This window comes from Lissotriton vulgaris, chromosome 10 (assembly GCF_964263255.1).
Source record: "Lissotriton vulgaris chromosome 10, aLisVul1.2, whole genome shotgun sequence".
Classification (NCBI taxonomy): domain Eukaryota; kingdom Metazoa; phylum Chordata; class Amphibia; order Caudata; family Salamandridae; genus Lissotriton; species Lissotriton vulgaris.
The window spans coordinates 841,307,480-841,326,888 of record NC_141698.1 but is presented as its reverse complement, the minus strand read 5'-3'; the positions used below and the strand labels follow the sequence as shown (position 1 = coordinate 841,326,888).

General features: G+C 47.0%; 1 protein-coding gene across 1 annotated transcript in view; it reads left to right on the top strand.

The window, feature by feature from the left end:
* Positions 1–19,409, top strand: part of LOC147688870 (macrophage mannose receptor 1-like) — a 758,166-nt gene that overhangs the window by 261,604 nt on the left and 477,153 nt on the right. The window contains exon 11 of the mRNA XM_086941771.1: positions 7,960–8,108. Coding sequence (XP_086797897.1) covers positions 7,960–8,108 — 149 coding nt within the window. The remainder of the gene's footprint in view (positions 1–7,959; positions 8,109–19,409) is intronic.

Genomic DNA, 19,409 nt, shown 5'->3' with positions numbered 1-19,409 from the left:
TGGCCCTCTGCTTTTTCAGGCACACCAATAATGCGCATGTTGTTTCGTCGAGCTCTACCTTCATATTCGTCCAACTTGCGGCCGGTGACTTCATTAGATGCTTTAAGTACACAAACTTCCTGTTGCAAGAGAGCCACATCATCCGTAAGACTGGAGGTTTCTGTGTCCAGTGATTTCACCTTTTCACCGGTTTTGGTGAGATAAGCACGGATTAAATTAACCTCTATCGTAACTGTGTCAAGCTTATGGTCCAAGGACTCCATCTTTTGACCCAGGGAGGTTTTCACCCCATCGATCGCGGCCATCACATCCTGCAACGTAGGCTCCGCCGTAGAGGCCATTACCTCAGCACTCCCGTCATGTGATTTCCCGGATCCAGCAGGCGACCCCTTGGTGTAACGGTCCAGTTTATTGGTCTGAACGTATCTAGCTCCTCTGGTCGTCTTGACTTTCTGTTTCTCCACATCTGATTTAGTTGACATTTTGTAGTCAAGTGAAGACCAGGGCCAGCCACGGTGGAGGGCCCTCATTTAAGGCACAAACTCACTGGCAGCACTGCTTGGGCGAGCACACAGCCTTTCTCACGAATCCATCCTGACCCACCACCAGCTACACCGCCGCGCGTTCCAGGGGGACAGGAATTTCCTATGCTGCAACAGTGGTCACCAAACTGCGCCGATCGTCCATATCCATCCCAGCAGCCAGGCCACAGGATATGCGCACACTGCCACCACCTTCCAAGCGACAACCTTAGCTCACGTAGCTGGAGAGCATCCGTGTATCATGCACCGGAGACCACCACTTCATGCCCCTCTGCTCCTGCATCACCTCTGTCACTCTGAGTCCATTGCTAGCTGTAGGGGCTACCACTGATCGTCTTTAGCTCTCCAGGGCCCAGTAGAGGGCCCTCAGCAAACAGTTCTGCCCCCTTGCCTATTCAAAACAGTCCAGGCAGGCCTCCTTAACATGTGCTGGGGCCGGGGCGCAGGACACAGGCAGCACCAAAAATCACACCCGGGACGGAAGCAGACCTCCTCAGCTGGGCAGATAACGCAATCCGTAGGGGCAATGCGTGGGGGGGGGTCGCCCAGCCAGCAAGGAAAGAAAGGCAGGGCTTCGACGGGGCCGAGCCGGGGACTTCCGGTTTAGGCCCCGGTGTTATTGCACTGCAGCCGGGGTCTACCTTCCACTCGAGACCCCGGCTTTCTTCAGGAGTAGGCCGCAATCTTCAGGGCCACCGATTTTAAGCTGTCGGCGGCCGAGCGCGACGCGGATTGCCTCGTCATGCTCCGCTCTATTTCCTGCGGTCTGATTCCTGCGGTACAGCGTCAGGATGGGCAGCAGGATTTGCCCGGGGTGGCGGGGGCTAGGGAGCCTCTAACTTATGCTGTCATTTTGGGCGCGTGCAAGCTCCTCCTCTCTGAGGTTCCGTGAGAATCGTAATGACGTTTTTGACTTGTTCAAATATGGACGAGTTTGGTATCTATGAACCGCAAATGACGAGTTTAGTGGGTGTATGCGTTTTCGCTACACTACTTTGTACCGTTCGTCTTATTTGTGGGTTTCTCCATCTGAACCCACGGGTTCCATTTTAGATACGGCATCCATTTTGTTTCTTGCCCTCAAGTAGCCAGCGAACGGACACTGTCCGCTTCGTGACCCTGAGACTCCCAAGCTCTTGCGGAAGACACATGTTCCTTTGAAGGTGTCTTTATGACGAGGGGGATGACACAGCAAAGGCAGATGGCCCCACTCGAGGCTCATCTTGCCGTGCCGGTCTATTGTTTCAGCCGTGCATGCATTAGGCACGAATCCTTTGATCCTACAATCATGCTTCCGATATTGCCCCCTACACTCTTTTTCAATCTGTTGTCTGTCTTCGTCTTCCTTGCACCTGTTTCTGTCTTTTCTTTTAGTTCATTTATAGCCTGAATGGAATGTGCCTAATGGTGAGATAGCATGCTTTTACAGTTGGGAACCGGCGATGTTACTGTAATTATGTTCCGGGCTCCGGAAAACATGAATGCGACCCCTTTGAAGTTTTACTGTGGGAACTGAGTTGTAACCTTTTGTTCGCCATGTTGTGCTATGACGAAAAGGTATATAAAAAGGAGCGATCCACGTTTGCAATTTGAAGCAGACTCTCAGAACCTACACGTGGTTGTACTTCTTGCGATCTCTGTATCCCTGCAGTAAATAAACTCTGATCTTTGACGCCGAAGGAAGTGTCCCATGTCTCTGTGATTTGTACGCCAGAACAGGTTACCCACGAAGGTTTCAGGTGTTGTCCCCTGGCACCGCTGGGCCTTAGAATAGCCCAGTCCTTCATCTCCTTAAAAGATATTTAATCATTTGTCATTTCAAGATGTCATTAGATGTTATCTGCATTGTCCTAAGTGAAAGTAGGGGGATTACACTCCCATGAACTCCTTGGGAAAATTAAGAGAAAGCTGTAGGGATTGTTTTGGTGGTGTCAGTGTTGCTATCTGTATATTTTGTATATAACGTTTGTGTCAAAACAATGTGAATGTTTTGTATAATGAACAAAATATAATGAGACAGATGAAGTAAAAACATTTGAAAACATCCTTGACAATAACTTTTTTGTACTGCAAGTAGATTACTTGGATCATATTTGTGACCATGAGACATTGTTAAACTAGATACAAATAATTCCTCAAGGGATATTTTGTAAGAAAACATGTACTTTACCCAGCTCCTCGGAGATAATTTGGTTGCCCTATTTTGTTAGTTGACTGAAATCAGAAACACACCTGCAGGCGGGGGAAGGAAGGCAGGGAAGATGGTGGATGTTGGTCAAAAATGACTGTTAAGGTTTTTTTATTTGTTCACCCTTGGAACAGGGTTACATAACAGAGGCCATGTTATGTATGGCACTCCCATTTTCCCTCTGCCACTACATAGCCGTTTAAAGCAGGTACAAATGATTTGGGGGACTTATATAACATAAAATGATAGATGGGTCTTGGACATAGCCCTTTTTGCAGAGTTAAGCCTGAACTTTTTGCCTTTTTCCTCCTATTTTTTCTGATCTGTTTTTGTTGGCTTTAGGAATCTTGGCACGTTACCACTGCTAACCAGTGCTAAAGTGCATATGCTGTCTGTCTAAATTGTATTTGAGATTGGGTTATCCATGATTGGCATATTTAATTTACTACTAAGTCCCTAGTACCGTGCCCCAGGGGTGCCCAGGGCCTGTAAATCAAATGCTTCTTGAGGGTCTGCAGCTCTGATTAGCCACCCACACCAACATCCCTGAAAACATGTCTCAAACCTGCCACTGTAGTATCTGGAGGTGCAGTTTTAAACTGCCATTTCGATGTGGCAAGTGTACCCACTTGTGTTTATATCAAAAGGAACTAGCTCTGGAGTAGGTGCTCCTAGCGATTGTATGTATTGAAAGGAAAGCACATTATGTTTTGTAAAAAGCCCTCACTCACCAACCTAGTTGGTGACATGCTTCATCATTGGGCCCCACCCAAGATGCAGAGTGCATCTCAGGTGTGCTGCGACACCTGGATACAGCGGAGCGGGTATTGTATCGTGAGAGTGCAGTGATAGTGGGTGAGTGGATGTTAAAAAGACTGTCCTATGGGTCTCACAGGGCAAACATGACTATTTTAATGTATGGGCCCTTGGAAGTGAGTAAAAACGAGAGGCAGATATTGTTGGAGATCTAGGGAACTCCAATATCCTAGTCGGTCAACATGTTTCAGCCATGCTCCCTTTAATGATATGGCTTTCTTCAGGACCTACCAGTAGTGTAAAGTGAGTGATCTAAAAAAATACTAGGAGCACATACTCCAGAGCTAGTTTCTTTTGATATAAACACACATACGGGGAAAGTGAATTGGCTCCAGAACCTTTTCCTCCCTCTCTCATTGATACTTATCATCAAGTGCACCCACTTACCAGGCCCAACCTCCCTTTTACTACATGTAGGTTACCCCTAAGGTAGGCTCATAGCAGCCCCATGGGCAGGGTACAGTGTATTGAAAAGGTATGATATGTACTAGTGGGCTTTCCATGTCCTAATAATGAAATACTGCTAAGTTTGTGTTTCGCTATAGCAAGCCCTGTCTCTGCTATAGAGTAACATAGGGATTACCTTAAATGATCTTAAATGTGTAATTTCTCTTTGGGAGCAGATAGTGTTTTGGAGTTTGAGGTCTCTGAACTCACAATTTAAAAAATACGTCTTTTGGTGAAGTTCGTTTTTAAATTGCATGATTGAAAAGGCCACTTTTAGAAAATGAACACAAGGAGATGATGAACAGAGCTCTGGAACTCTTCGGAAACTCTTCCTCAGTCACAGATCTGGGTTGAGTCGATCATCATGCTTTAGCTCACTTTGCCACCCCAGTTCAGACCAGATATATGCAAATCAGTCTTGACCCTCTGACTCATGGGAACAGTCCAGCCCAAACTGCTAAGCCAGGTTTTCCCTGGACCGGAAACAAGCATCCAGGGACTGCATTCGGGGTAACACCCCTCATCAGCCAGGCAAGCTTGATTCCAGTGGCAAAGTGAGCAAGGGGCCCACGACTGGGAATACCCTGCCAACTTAGGGCAAACAAAGGAAACACAAGTGAGCATTTTCCTACTTAATCTCTCTGTGCATCTGCCTGTCTGTAGAATACATATCTGGTTTGCCTGACAGTTGGGCTCTTGTGCATTCACTCTACACAGTCATAGAAAGGGAGATGAGGCGTGCCTTGCATATCCTGATTAGGTCTGGGTGGTGAACCTCACTCAGTTCACGGAGTTTGTCGAGTTTTCTGCACTCCGCACTACACAGAGTTCATGGAGAGCAGAAAACTCTGCTCTGCGTAGTGCAGCAGAGTTTTTTAACTGCTCGCGGTCGTGAACGGAAAGTTCGCGAGTACGAGCTGCCACTCGGGGACAATTTCTTCCCGAGTTGCAGAAAAACCAGCGTGAACAGCAGTTAACACTGCACTCCCCACTTGTGGAACTCCGTGGAGTCACTTCTCGGAGTTCCGTACAGCAAAAATCTGCAAGCTACACCCCTGCCTGATCCTTATGGGCCATCATCGAGTTGATAGGCCTTCCTGAGCTAGAGTGGTGGAAGGAGTTCTCAATGACACCTGAATAGTGCTGTGCCTGTCCTCACACAAAGCAGTCTTCACCACCTATAGTGTGTCTGGAGCCAGGTCATGGAAATGCAGGGTCTTGTGCACTACAAAGACTTTCCTTTGAAGCTTACCTACTTTAAAAGCAGAAAGGGGTATACATATTGGAACTCTGACACCCCAAAATCAAAACACTTTTGGACTGAGGACCTTCTGCCAGGAAGAAGAGCTGGAAGCTGAAGGAGAGACTGTCACTCAGTCTGTTGATTTTTTGTGCCTGCCTGCTGTTTCAGTCCTGGAAGTGAAAGGACTGGACTTTGCTTTCTGCCTCCTGCCTCCAAGATTCTCCAAGGGCTTGTGTGTGCTAGCCCCTTGTTAAGAAGTCTCAGGGCCATCAAAGACTTCACCTGCCACTGCCTGGGCTCTTCTGCTGAGAGTCCTGACTTGCCAAGTGGTGCTAAATCCAGTTATAGGATCTTCTAAGTGTAACCTGGTGACCGTAAGGAGAAATTCAATGCATTGACTCTCTGCATCTGTTTTTTCAATGCATCGCTGCAAAAGATAGACTCATCGCCGCTGCCTGCACTGAAGCATGGTTCCTGCCCGACGCATCGCATCTGGATTGTCAAAACATCGTCCCTGTACGCTGATTCGTCATCGACATTGCACTACAGTAAGGTACCGAGGCCGTGTGTCCTGAAACAGAGGCATCACTTCCCTTGCCAGAAAGGAACAGACGCAGCACCTTCCCTGCCAGTAAGGAACCAACACATTACCTCCCCTGCCTAGCAATACAGTACCAACACACCAGCTCCCCTGTGTAGTAAGAAACTGACCACCTCCCCTATGAAGTAAGAAACTGATGCGTTGCTTTGCTTTTCCGGCGCCTCTCCTCTCTTGCACCTTCTTTGATTTTTGACGTATTTAGGGTACTTTGTGCTAAAACAGATGGATCTATTGATTTCTATAGACTACATTTGCTTAATCTTTTAAACGTGATATTTAGACTTTTGTTTGTTTGGTTCATGTTGTTTTGGTTGTGTTTTATTCAGGTATATATTGGCTATTTTTCTAAACTGTTGTGGACTCCTTTTGTAGTGTTTTCACTGCATTCCTGTGTGTGTGTGTACCAATATTTTAAGCATTGCCTCTGAGATAAGCCTGACTGCTTGTGCCATGCTACAGAGGGGGGTGAGCAGGGGGTTATCTTAGCTGTGTGACTCCCTTACCTTGACTAGGTTCCCTACTTGGACTGGGTGCACAGCCAACTAGAGACCCCATTTCTAACAATGGGTAAAATGTGAGCTACAGGGATGTTGTTCACCTTGGAGTTTTGGGTGACAGTATAGAAAACTCAAAATTCACTCTTGTTGTCTATTTGATGTTACTCAGAATCCCATGGTGAAAAACATTCCAGTAATTCACTGTTTCCTATTAATAAATCTATGTTATGTATAGCTCTCAGCGAGAGTATCCAACGCGAAAGCCAGACTCTAAATCTGGCAATTCACTGCAATGACATAGCAACATTTGTTAACAAAACCTGTTATTTCACTAAAGAGCTCTCATAGACCCTGCACAACAGCACTGGAAAGTAGGGAGCACAGCTTCTGTAACAGAGTATGATGGGGGTGGGTGGCAGGAGGCCGTGTATGCTTTTTGGATCTTTTTACGTTTTGGGACAAGGAGGTGAGAGCAATGTCATGTATGGCTTCCTCATTACTCCTCTGCACCTACATAGTAGTTGAGAGTAGAGGCAGATAATGTTGGGTGTATTGCAGAAGATATAATTGTAGATCAACAACAAGTGAGTTATGGGGATGTTTTCCACCTCCTGGTTCTGAATGGCAGCATGGGCTACTCAAGCTTCACTCTTGTCACTCAGAACCATTTGGCAAAAAACATCCCCTTAATTCACTGGTACCCATATATAATTCTATGTGTTAATGTTTGTGTACATACAACTTTTATTTATTTCTCAATGTAATACTTCTATAGCAATATGCAGTCGAGTAACAAGGAAATGGCGGGGTTTGAAGCAAAGTTGGAAAGCAGAATTCTCTTAGAGCCAAATGTACGACCCTTTTTTGTGGTTGCAGATGTGAGATCGGCCCGTTTGTGACCGCAAAAAAGGGTCCTGGCATGTACAAACGCAATTTTGTGAGTTACTGACTGGCAAAATACCGTTTGCGACTCTCGCTATTAGGAAGGGGCATCCCTTCCTAATAGCGAGTCTCAATGCAATGTACTATTGTTTTGTGACCGCATTTGCAGTGGCAAAACACTCGCAGTTTACCACCTACTTCAAGTAGGTGGCTTAGTGAGTGTGTGCGAAAACATTTTTTAAGAGCAGGTAGTGGTCCTAGGGACCACTGCCTGCCCTTAAAAAATAAAACTGAAAAGTTACTTTTTTTTTTTTCAAATGCATCCCGTTTTTCTTTAAGGACACGGGCTGCATTTAAAAAAAAATAAAAGAAGAGCTTTGTTAAAACAGCAGTCACAGACATGGTGGTCTGCTGACCCCAGCAAGCCACCATCCCTGGGAGTACTGGCCATTCCCAATGGGGTCGCAAATTGCACTTGCCACATAAATATTAATGAGGCATGCAATTTGCGACCCCATTGGAAATCGCAAACAGTGTATGAGACACAGTTCTACATTCACTTTTGCGAGTCGCAATTCAGCGCAATTTACGACTCGCAAAAGTGAATGGTCGTACATTTGGCCCCTATTTCCTGTTCTACACCCTCACCTTTGTGCTGTAAATTACCTTAAAATTACACTGCAAAAAATGCATAAGGATTGCATTTTTTCTTCATTGGTTTACCTCCTGTGTTTTCTCTACAGATATGAACATGCATTTTTGACCAGCTTAATTGGACTGAGACCAGAGAAATATTTCTGGATCGGTTTAAATGACATGAAGGAAAGGGGGACATTTGTCTGGACTAACAAAGAGGCAGTACAGTTTACTCATTGGAATTCGGACATGCCAGGTACGGTATGATTAAAATGAAACAGCATGCATATCAAGCCCCGGAAAAAACAACAGCTCTTGCTATTTCATAAGTGAAATTATTTATTTATTGAATTTCCAGTTTGTTTATGTAGTTTTGTAGATAGGTCAGCGGGTGAATGGGGGAAGGAGTCAACATTTGAGTGGATATGTGAGTGCATGCATGAATGGATAAATACCTAACTAAATGTGTGGATAATTAATTTGCGAGTGAATACATGTATGGATGAATAAGTGAGCGCAGGGATGAAAGTTTGAATAAGTGCATGGGTGAATGGGTCAGAGCACCATGGATATGGACGAATGATCGAGGTAGATATATGAAAGAAGGGGATCAACATGTAGCAAAATGTTATGTAAAATATTGATATGCCTTTGCCTTCTCCATAAATGTTCAATCTTACAAACACAGGCTCAACAAGAAAAAAGAAACATACAAATGTCTTTGAAACTTAATCTATAATAAAGTGGGTCAGTCACATTCATAAATGAGAAAATATGATTGTTAAGATAACTAGCAATATAGGATATCTAGAGCCATGGAGGGCATACTGCTGGCTCCTGATATTTCAGTATCTTCCCAGGCACTGACTGATCACTCTCCCCTTCAAAATCTCCAATGGGAGGGCAGGAGCTAACATTTGAATGCAGTGAATCAGTCATGGTGCATACACTGTGCTTGCTGAACACCGGAAGTATGTGCACAGTACCCCACTTTACCTACTATCTCTCAGAGGTATTGTACATGTTGTTGTGTCATCACAATGCTGTTACAGCCATCTTAGAAGAGGGAATTCCACTCACAATTCAGTCCAGCTTGCTGTCCTGTTGTTTAAAAAATCAGCACTCTACTTGAAACACAGTTTTTATAAATGGTTCCAGTTTCTCAGTTATAAGTTATCCACTGTATAATGTACTTGTTGATACGATTTTTTATATTGACTACTGACTTCCATTGCACGCTTATCAATCCACTGTCCAGTGTTTATCATAATTCATATAACATTGCAAAGTTTATTTACTAAAGACCCGATTTAATTCTTGCCATTAAGGATCCTCACTGCCAAGAATGTGGTTCGGCTGTCGCAAGTAGATGTTGGTGGCTTCTCGGGTTAATCACGGCAGAGACAGAGCTGGATTGCTCCTGAGGCGTGAGCCAGGAGCTAGGGAGGTTACACCATATGTACTTTATCTTTTAGCTTTTATTGTGTGACACTGTGTTTTACGGGGTTCGCTTTGCTGCTCCCAAGTAATGGAGGTATTTTATCAACTCATCCCATATTTTTAAAGTTACCGATTTTCTGGCAGAAGGGGCAGGCTGATTCACGAGCTCCTTGCCCTTTGCCTAGCACAAGGTCGGGACAGGGAGGGGGGAACTGCGACCGGACGCTCGCCTGGATGGCAGCCATCTTTTGCGTGCTATTAATACAGGAAGAAAATATGAAAAAATCGCTTTTGTGACCGAATCATGGACGAATGCTGCTTCGGCCCAGACTTAGTTAATGGCACCCCCCCTGGCTACCTTAGTTTTACGAGAGACCATCCACTGAGGAAAGGTGGAGGGCTGGCAGTTATCTATCATAACTCCCTCAACGCCCTCTTTCACCCGTTAACTGTGGACGGCTGTGAAGCGGTAGCTTTTAATTTTACCCTAGGCAATCATTATTATTATTATTATTTAAAATCATATATAGCGCGCAGCTACCCTTGGGCATCCCGGCGCTTCCAGACAACATCAGATGGTAAAGGGGACAGCATAGAGGCGTTATGCCGGAAACAAAAAGGTTTTAAGACCTTTACGGAAACGAAGTGTACAGGGCTCAGCTCGAAGTTTTAGGGGGAGCGAGTTCCAAAGCTTTGCCGTATTAAATGAGAATCTTCTCCCACCAGTGCGGGCCTTTTTGACTCTAGGCACCATCAAGAGATGTTTCGTGTCTGATCGCAGCGTTCTGCCAGCTTTGTAGGGAGTCACTAGATTTTTTAAAATAAGGGGGCCTTTACCTGCGAGAATTTTATGAGCGGTGCAAAGTGCCTTAAAGGTCACTCTCTCCCGCACGGGGAGCCAATGCAATGCCTTCAATGCCGGTTTCGCTGATTGCGTCCTCGGAATGTCCATAAGCAGCCTTGCCGCTGCATTTTGGACCTGTTGAAGGGTCTTAAAGGTTGATTCAGGGGCGCCCAAAAAGATGGCGTCACTATAATCGAGTCTAGATGTTATAAGACCCTGAATCAGCAGCTTCCTCGATGTTACCGGTAGTAGAGGGAAGATTTTCCGAGCCGACCTGAGCAGGGCATAACATACTCCTGCTGTTTTCTTGGCTTGGGTACGGAAAGACAAGTCTCCAAGGCTTTTGATCGCATCTTTGGGGGCCGGGGGATCGCCCATACATCCCGGCCAGCTGAGCGGCGGGAGAAGGGTAGTTTTGCTCCCCAGCAGCAGTATTTCCGTCTTTGAGCCGTTTAACTTGAGGGAGGAATCTCCCATCCAAGTGTGAACATCTGCCAGGCAGGAGTACAAGATGTCAGGATTGTCGGCCAGATGTGATAAGGAAACCACTAGCTGCGTATCGTCAGCGTAGCTGACGATTTTGATGTCATATGGGGATACTACGTCCTCCAGGGGGGCCATATATACATTAAATAATGTGGGGCTCAATGACGAGCCCTGTGGCACTCCACACTGGAGGGGAATGGATTTGGATCTCTCAGGGCCATCCCACACCTGGTAGGAACGATTCGAGAGAAAAGATCTCAGCCACTGCAGGGCCACCCCGGAGACCCCTACCTCAGCCAGCCGTCGGATCAACACCTGATGGTTCACGGTGTCAAACGCCGCGCTGAGGTCCAGGAGGATCACCGCCACTGACCCTCCTGAGTCCAGGATGCATCTTGCTTCCTCGACAACTGCCAAGAGGGCCGTGTCTGTGCCCTGACCTGGGCGGAATCCAGTTTGTGATGGTCGAAGGAGTCCATTCGACTCCAAAAAGGCTGACAGCTGCCTGTTGACCAACCGTTCAGCAACTTTGCCGAGACCTGGCAAGAGCGAGATAGGTCTAAAGTTCGCCAGATCATTAGGGTCCAAATTGGTCTTTTTTAAAAGAGCCTTAACAACAGCCATTTTCCAAGTGGGTGGCACCACACCCTGAACAAAAGAGGCGTTCATAAGGTCTGTTACGGGAGCTGCAATGGACGCTGTTACCTGCTTGAGAAACTTCATGGGGACCGGGTCCATGGGAGAACCACTTTTAATCGACGATAGAGTTTTGGCGACGTCGCTCACTGATACTGGGCCAAAGGTGTCAATGTGGAAAACGTTCTCTCTGGCCCGAAATCCCACGACCTGCTTGCCACTGTCCTGAGATAGGTTCAGCTGGGGCAGAGAGATTAAGATCTTCTCAATTTTTGTGTGGAAGAACTCAGCCAGTTGTGTGCTTTTTTGTTTGTCATGCACCACATCCGGCTCCGGAACTTTGAGCAGTTCTTTGACCACTTTGAAACTCTACCTAGAAGAGCTCGAAGCAGATTTGATGCGGTCATCAAAGAATAGGGCTTTCGCGCGTCGCAGGGCGGACTTATAGCCCCTAATTGCAGCCCGATATTCTTCTCTCCTAGAGACTTCCCAGTTCGTCCTCCATAACCTCTCCAACCTTTTACATCCCTTCCTGAGGGTGCGAAGTTCTACGGAGTACCACGGAGCCGAGCCAACTCGTTTGTCCCTCTTAGGAACTCTCTTTTTAGGGATCAGAGCGTCCAAAGAGGCGGAAAACCAGCTGTTGATATTGGCATCGGCCTTAACGGGATCCGACTCAGGAGGGGGAGGCGAATCTTTCAGTATAGAGGTCCAGTTATCAACCGATAGTCTGGCCCAGGCTCTGTCCACTAGGAAGGCCTGTTTGGTCCTTGTAGGTGGTAGATCGATTTGCCACAAAGCTGATACCAGAAAATGGTCTGACCATGGAAGGGGAAGGGCCGGCCTAGCTGTGAAGCGGGGAATGTTCGAAAACATCGGGTCGAGTAGGTGTTCCTTTTCGTGGGTGGGGCCGGAGTTAATTAAGACCAACTCGCGCTCCTGTAAGTCGCTCTGGAGATCCAGCGCCGTTTGGTCAGTGGGCTCATTGAAGTGAAGATTGAGATCACCCAACACCATGAAGTTGGCCGTCGCTGCGGCCAGGGCCGTCACTGATTCTGCCAGGGAGCTCACAAAATTACCCAGTGCGCCCGGAGGCCGGTAAATCAGCAGACCCGATATTGACACTGTCGGGGATATCCTGAGGGCGAAGTGACAGCTCTCACAATCCGAGAGTTGGCCACTATGCGTCCTGCAAACAAACAGGCTCCTATATACAATAGCGAGGCCACCCCCTCGTCCCTCTGGTCTGTCCACCTGACAGATAAGGTAGCCCGGTGGAAGAGCTTCCACGATATCCGCATCGGAACTGGGAGTTAGCCATGTTTCCGTTAGAAACAAGATATCTAGTGCCAGATCCTGGATGAGTAGGTTGACTTCTATAGCATGACGTGGGAGGGATCTACAATTCAGTAGCCCTACCACCAGGTCATTCTTCCCTTTAATAGCGGAGTGATTCCTCTCGGCTCCCTCAACTGGGAGGGGGGAAGGGCATTGCATAGGCGGATCAGCTCTCTGAGGCAATGCATGCCGAAGAGCCATGAGTTCATCGCGCTCATAAGCGCGCCTCATGGTAGTAGATTTCGGCAGAGTATCAAGCCCTGGGCCCGTCTGGGCCCGGACGGGCACAGACGGGCTGGACTCTGGCGTGACTCCGGCGCTGTGACGGCGCTTCCGCTGCGCGTCACCGCTGCGCGTCTTCATGGTAACTTTAAGTAGGGGCCTCGCCTCCTGTGTCTGCAACTAGAGCGCTCGCGGAAGTGGCGCCTGAACAGAGTCCCTAAACTACCCTCAAGATGGCGGCGATGCAAATGACAGTGCTAAAGACCCGCGAAAAGCGCGGTGAGGGGCCCAATTTAAAATGCAAGTAAGTGCTACTCTCCACAAAATAATCTAAACACAGATCCAACAATTATTTAAATAAAACAGGGTAATTTGAGGAAAAACGGGCACTCGGTTAAAAACGCGCTGCAAATTCCACGCGCTATGCTGGCCTCAAGGGGAAGCTCCTACGCTCCGAAATGCGGGTGATAAATGCTGTCCGCTGCCAAAATAGGTAGGACGATGTCAAGGAGTGAGCTGCCTGCTCCACTCGCCTTAAGTAGGGGCCTCGCCTCCTGTGTCTGCAAATAGAGCGCTCGCGGAAGTGGCGCCTGAACAGATTCCCTAAACTACCCCCAAGATGGCGGCGATGCAAATGACAGTGCTAAAGACCCGCGAAAAGCGCGGTGAGGGGCCCAATTTAAAATGCAAGTAAGTGCTACTCTCCACAAAATAATCTAAACACAGATCCAACAATTATTTAAATAAAACAGGGTAATTTGAGGAAAAACGGGCACTCGGTTAAAAACGCGCTGCAAATTCCACGCGCTATGCTGGCCTCAAGGGGAAGCTCCTACGCTCCGAAATGCGGGTGATAAATGCTGTCCGCTGCCAAAATAGGTAGGACGATGTCAAGGCAATCATCATTCTTTTAGAGGTTGCTTAGTTTATAGACCTCCTGGTTCAAAAAACATCTTCCTGAGCTCTGTGGGAAGTATTCTGGAGGAGGGATTCTGTGCTAAGGACTTCACGGTCATGGGAAATTTCAACTTCCATTTAGAAAACCCCATGGATGCGGACACCAATGCACTTATTGACCTGATGGATGGCGCTGAGCTTAAACAACTGGTTAGTGGTCCCACGCATAAGGCCGGCCATACCCTAGATGGGATTTTCTCAAACCACCCTACTCTGGGCTTTATTAAATCTTTACCTCTAACCTGGTCCGATCATATGGCGCTGCTATTTACCATCTCAGTGCCTAGATCCCAAGGTGGGGGGTGCCCGCCTAAAGTAGACAGGGTATGCAGGGCCTGGAATAAAATTGATGGTAGAGTATTGGAAGATTATTTGCTCTCCTCAAAGGAACGCCCTCCATTAGAGGCGGAGGCGGCGGCACTTGCTCACACTAGTTGGATTGATAAAGCCTGCAATATCCTCGCCCCACCCTAACTCCGCCTCCTGGCCAGAGCCCAGCACCGTGGTTTTCGGAGGAGTTAAGAAATCACAAGCTGGAATGTAAAAAACTGGAAAGGGTCTGACGGAAGGAATATAGGGAAAGTGACAGAAGTCGTCTGAAACAAAGTCTCCTAACATATAAAAAAACAGTGGGGAAGGCAAAACAAGAGTACTATACCAACCGCATAAACGTGGCTAAGAACTCTGCGAAGGAACTGTTTACTACGGTGGCAGCCTTGGCTGACCCGGTTCCCGCGGTCATTCCCGCAAGTTCTGAATTATGTGAAGACCATGCCAGATTCTTTCTAGGTAAGGTGGAGGCGATCTTCAAAGCCTTCTCCAGTCAGGAGAGCTGGAATAGCCAGGCGGTCTCCTCAGAAAACGTTAGGCAGTTATCCGTAGGACAAAACCTCAACAGCTTTTCACCAGTAAATGGTGAAGAAATTAGGCGGCTATTGTTAGCAGCAAAATCAGGTGCTCCGACAGACCCTTGTCCAGTGGCTGTGATAAAAATGGCCCCAGTTCCGATAGTTTCATCGCTGGTGACCGTCTTTAACAAAATGCTTGCAACAGGAGGTTTTCCAGCATGTTGGAAACAGGCATCAATTTTGCCCCTACTAAAAAAACCTAACCTGGATATCAGGGACCCAAATACTTATCGCCCAATAGCAAGGCTCCCTTTACCAGCTAAATTAATAGAAAAGGTGCTGAACACTCAATTAAGTTCCTTCCTGGCAGCAACTCAATCTCTGGACCCCTCTCAACATGGTTTTAGACCCTACCATAGCACGGAATCCGCCCTCATTAAAACAACTGAGGATATCAGAGCGGTGACCGATGCGGGAGGGAGGGCCGCCCTGGTGCTGCTAGACCTCTCCGCTGCCTTCGACACGGTCCATCATGGGATTCTACTCGACCGTCTGAAGGCCTGCGGAGTTCAAGGGAAAGCACTTGACATACTTAAAGCCTTCCTGTCCGGAAGAGTCCAGGTGTGGCCTAAGGAGATTATGAGTCAAAACCCTTCCTCTTGCCCTGTGGAGTTCCTCAAGGCTCGACCTAGAGGCCTACGTTATTCAACGTTTACGTTAGCTCATTGGGGCCAGTAATTCGGGCATGTGGTTTTGATCTTACATCATATGCTGACGACACCCAGATTGTGATGTCAGTATTACCATGGAGGGAAGAAGTTGTGGCTAGGAATTTCCAGGATTGTATGCTGGCGGTTGGAAACTGGATGGCAGTTAATTGCCTTAAATTAAACTCGGCTAAAACCGAAGTTATAGTGTTTGGTTCAAACACTAACTTCTTGAGCCCAAGCTGGTGGCCAGACCAGATGGGTACGGCTCCCACCCCAGTAGCGAAGGTGAAAAACCTGGGGGTGTTGATCGATGATCAACTCACCTTTCGTCCCCAGGTCAATGCACTATCTTCTTCGGTGGCTTACTTGCTCAAATCCATCCGTAAAATCCTTCCATTCATCCCTGGCAGCGATAGGAAAACAGTAGTCACAACGTTGGTTATGGCAAAGTTGGACTATTGCAATAGTTTATTTCTTGGTGCCCAACAAGGGGTACTCAACAAATTACAGGTACAACAAAATGCGGCGGCTAGGCTCATTCTGGGGATCCCTAAATTGGTTCCCGTATCTCAGGAGCTGGTCAAGCTGCATTGGCTTCCAATGCGAAAGAGAATTCTCTTTAAAGCTTTATGCCTAGTATTCAAGTCCTTACAAGGCAAGGGACCCTCATTCTTTCGGCAGTACTTCCATTGGTACCGTCCGATTAGAAATCTTAGATCAGCTGACATAGGGTTGATCGCGGTGCCTCGCAATAAGAGAGCACGCTGGGGAGGCAGTAGCTTTGTGCTGGGCGCAGCCAAAGCTTGGAATGCCGTGCCCCGCGCCCTGAGAAAACTGACGGACCTCATGGCCTTTAGAAGAGCTTTAAAGACATGGCTGTTTACCATCTGATCCTCTAACCTGCCCATACCTCAGGAGTAATAGTTAGCGCCAGGACACCTACGGGTAACAGAGCGCTCTACAAATGCCAAAAATAAATCAACCCAAAGGTACCTAGGGAGTAAGGGCAGTCGGAGAAAAGATTACATGTTCGCCCATCCAAGTTGGCTGGGCGGACATGTAGTCATTCTTTGCTGTTCCTTACCTCCAGGAAAAACCTGTTGGTAAGGAACAATATCAACATTTTAAAAGCAAACCCCCAAGCAAAAAAAGATTACTGTGTGTTAGAGCACTGCGTCTTTCCGATGCAGCCCTGTAACAAACAATAACATGCATTGACAGAAACCGATTTGCCGGCGGTTCCTGACAATGCCTTTATAAATGATCGCCTGCTAGACTGGAATTTATCAATTTGGCAGATGGAGTGGTCACTGCCTAGTCGATGTAAAGTCCTCCCCCAGTCCAATTGGGACTACTCCAAAAATCAGATAGGGCCCTAAGTGCTCCTCTTTGTGCTTTTTCATGACTCTGTGCCTAAATGCCTTTCTGGGTAGGCCTTTCGCCAGAGTGTAGACTGAAGGAGAATTAAAACACAGACATTTCGCTATATAGTGAAAATGCTAACTTGCCACTCTCAGTGGTTTGGGGTCCCAGGTGATTCTATAATGTTCCAGGTTAATCAAGATATGTTAATATTTATGAAGAATCGAGACTACTGAAAATTACAATGTAATGCTGGACTGAGTACCAAAACCGGCCCAGGCAAAGTGCTCGGCCGGTCCCCTGGGGATGCGACCGAGCTCTTTGGCGGGGCTGGTTTTCGGCCGATTTTGTTTCAGGGCTGCAAAAACGGTCCTGAAACAAAAACGGCCCCCAGGGCCCAAAAACGGCCCCCACCCTTGCGGCGCCCCGGGGGATTGCCTGGTGCCCGCAACGGCCAGTCCGGGCCTGGCTGCAGAGCTTCTTAGCAAAGATATCACTGTATGTTAAGCTAGACACATTTGTGTCAGCAACTACTCCACTTGACAAGGGGGTACCTCAGGGGTCTATCTTAAGCCCCACTATGTTCAACATATATGTGGCCCCTTTGTCCAACATGATAAGAGCGAACGGCTTTGACACCATCTCTTACGCGGATGACATGCAGGTGATCATTCCTTTCGAGTCCGACCTTGCTGTCTCCAGAGCCAAGTTCAGGACTTGTATGTTGAACATAGTGGAATGGATGGGGAACAATTTCCTCCAACTGAACACCAATGAAACGGAGATTGCCCTGTACAGGAAGGCGGAGGTACTTTGGGCACCGGATTGGTGGCCCACCAATCCGGTGGGCCACCGGATTGGTGGCCCACCTTCTCCTACAAAGCAGGTCAGGAATCTGGGAGTTCAGTTGGACAGCAAACTGTTGTCCGAAGACCACATAAAATTACTTTCTGGCACTTGCTTTGGAATCCTGAAGATGCAGAGAAAGGTGTTTCCTTGGATCCCCCTGGGTGCAAGAAAGACCCTGATTCAGGTGCTTATTGTAAGCAAGCTGGACTTTGGCAATGCCCTATTGATCGGACCCAAGGAAGAACAGTAAACTAGGCTCCAAGTGTTGCAAAATACTGCAGCAAGAATGGTCTTGAACAAACCTAGACGTTTCCCCTCGCGACCCTTGCTCCAAGCCCTACATTGGCTGCCCGTCAAAAAAAGAGCAGTTTTCACTCCGGTGTTTAAGGCAACTCGAGACCTGGGGCCAGCCTATTTAAGGAAGAAGACAAGGCCTTATGTCCCCGGTAGCCTCCTCAGGTCAAGTAATCAAAACCTGTTAGTGCCATGCAAGATTAATAAATCTAGAATGGGAGGGCGTGCATTTTCCTATCTTGCCCCTTTTCATTGGAACAGGTTGCCGGAAGGGATACGTCGTTGTACCTCTCTGGGACACTTCAAAAAAAGCCTAAAAACCTGGTTGTTTTAGGGGTCTGCATTGCTCCTGGTCACTGTCTGGGTCATGCCAAGGCGAAGAGAGATGCCCTCGGGGATGATCCGTTGCACCATACAAGTGCTAAATAAATAAATAAATATGATAAGGAGTCTACCAGATCTTTGGTTTGTGGACTAGTTTTGCCAGTGAGCAATACCTGTGCTACATGCTTTAACCTCATATTCGCTTATTGTTTATCACGCTTTATGGGAATCTGTGAAACACTTCTTAACCTAACTATTCTCTTTGAGAGTGTTTGTGAACATGTTGCGGGTTGACAATTGATGGGGGGTAACCACTAAATAACAATGAAGAGTGCATGTTAGAGTACTTGACCCAATAGTGAACTTCACAGAATCTTATTATTTCCTGATTGAGGAGGGGGTAGCAATCGTTCTACACAATCTGGCACTCCATACAAGGCCTAGTCTGCCACGGGTTGTTATAATTAGGACCTGGCTAATTTAGGAAAGTGATTCTTTTTGTTTTCTATTGCTAACACCGTTGCCGATGTTTGAAGAATCTTCACAAAACAGTGAAACTCTTTAAAAAAAATTCCCCCACCTCAGGTTTTTCCTTTAAAGTTTTGGGGTGATCAGTCAAGAGTAGGGCGAGAAAAAGAAGCGGGGGCTGAAACTTAATTTCCCTATGCCATTTCCATAAGGATTTTTTTTACCATGTCTGCAGCCAAAACTGTTGAATGGAATTTCACTAAATTTGGCAGAAAGCTAGACCTTGATCCAGAAAGCATGCTTTTTGCATTTTTGATGTAAATACATTTGGTAGTTTTTTAGAAATGTAAGTAAAATCTTTGTATAGCTGGACAATTGGATTTGAGAGAGGCTCTTAAGAGTCCTGCAATCACACAGCCTAAAACAATTGAATGATCCGATTAGCTGAAGGGGCTTTTTTTCCTGTTGGCCACCTAGCTCTAGCCAGAGTGAGGGCTCCCGTGCAAGCTTGTGTGCTGATAGGCTGGACGCAACTTGAAAAGGAATGGTTTGGTGGCCATTAAAGGACTCAGAGGCTTAGTCTTGTATTCTGAATACTTAAAAAAAAAGATTATAATCGAGTAGGGTATGGATACCGTGCTCTGTTAGCCCTTGTGTTTGGGTCCCAGAGGCCCCCCCTAAATGTTTAATAGTTTAAAAAAATTGTTTGATGTGATCTTGCAGTTCTCCAGTGGCATAGAGGCAATAAACATGCAAAACACCCTCACCATCAATTGGCA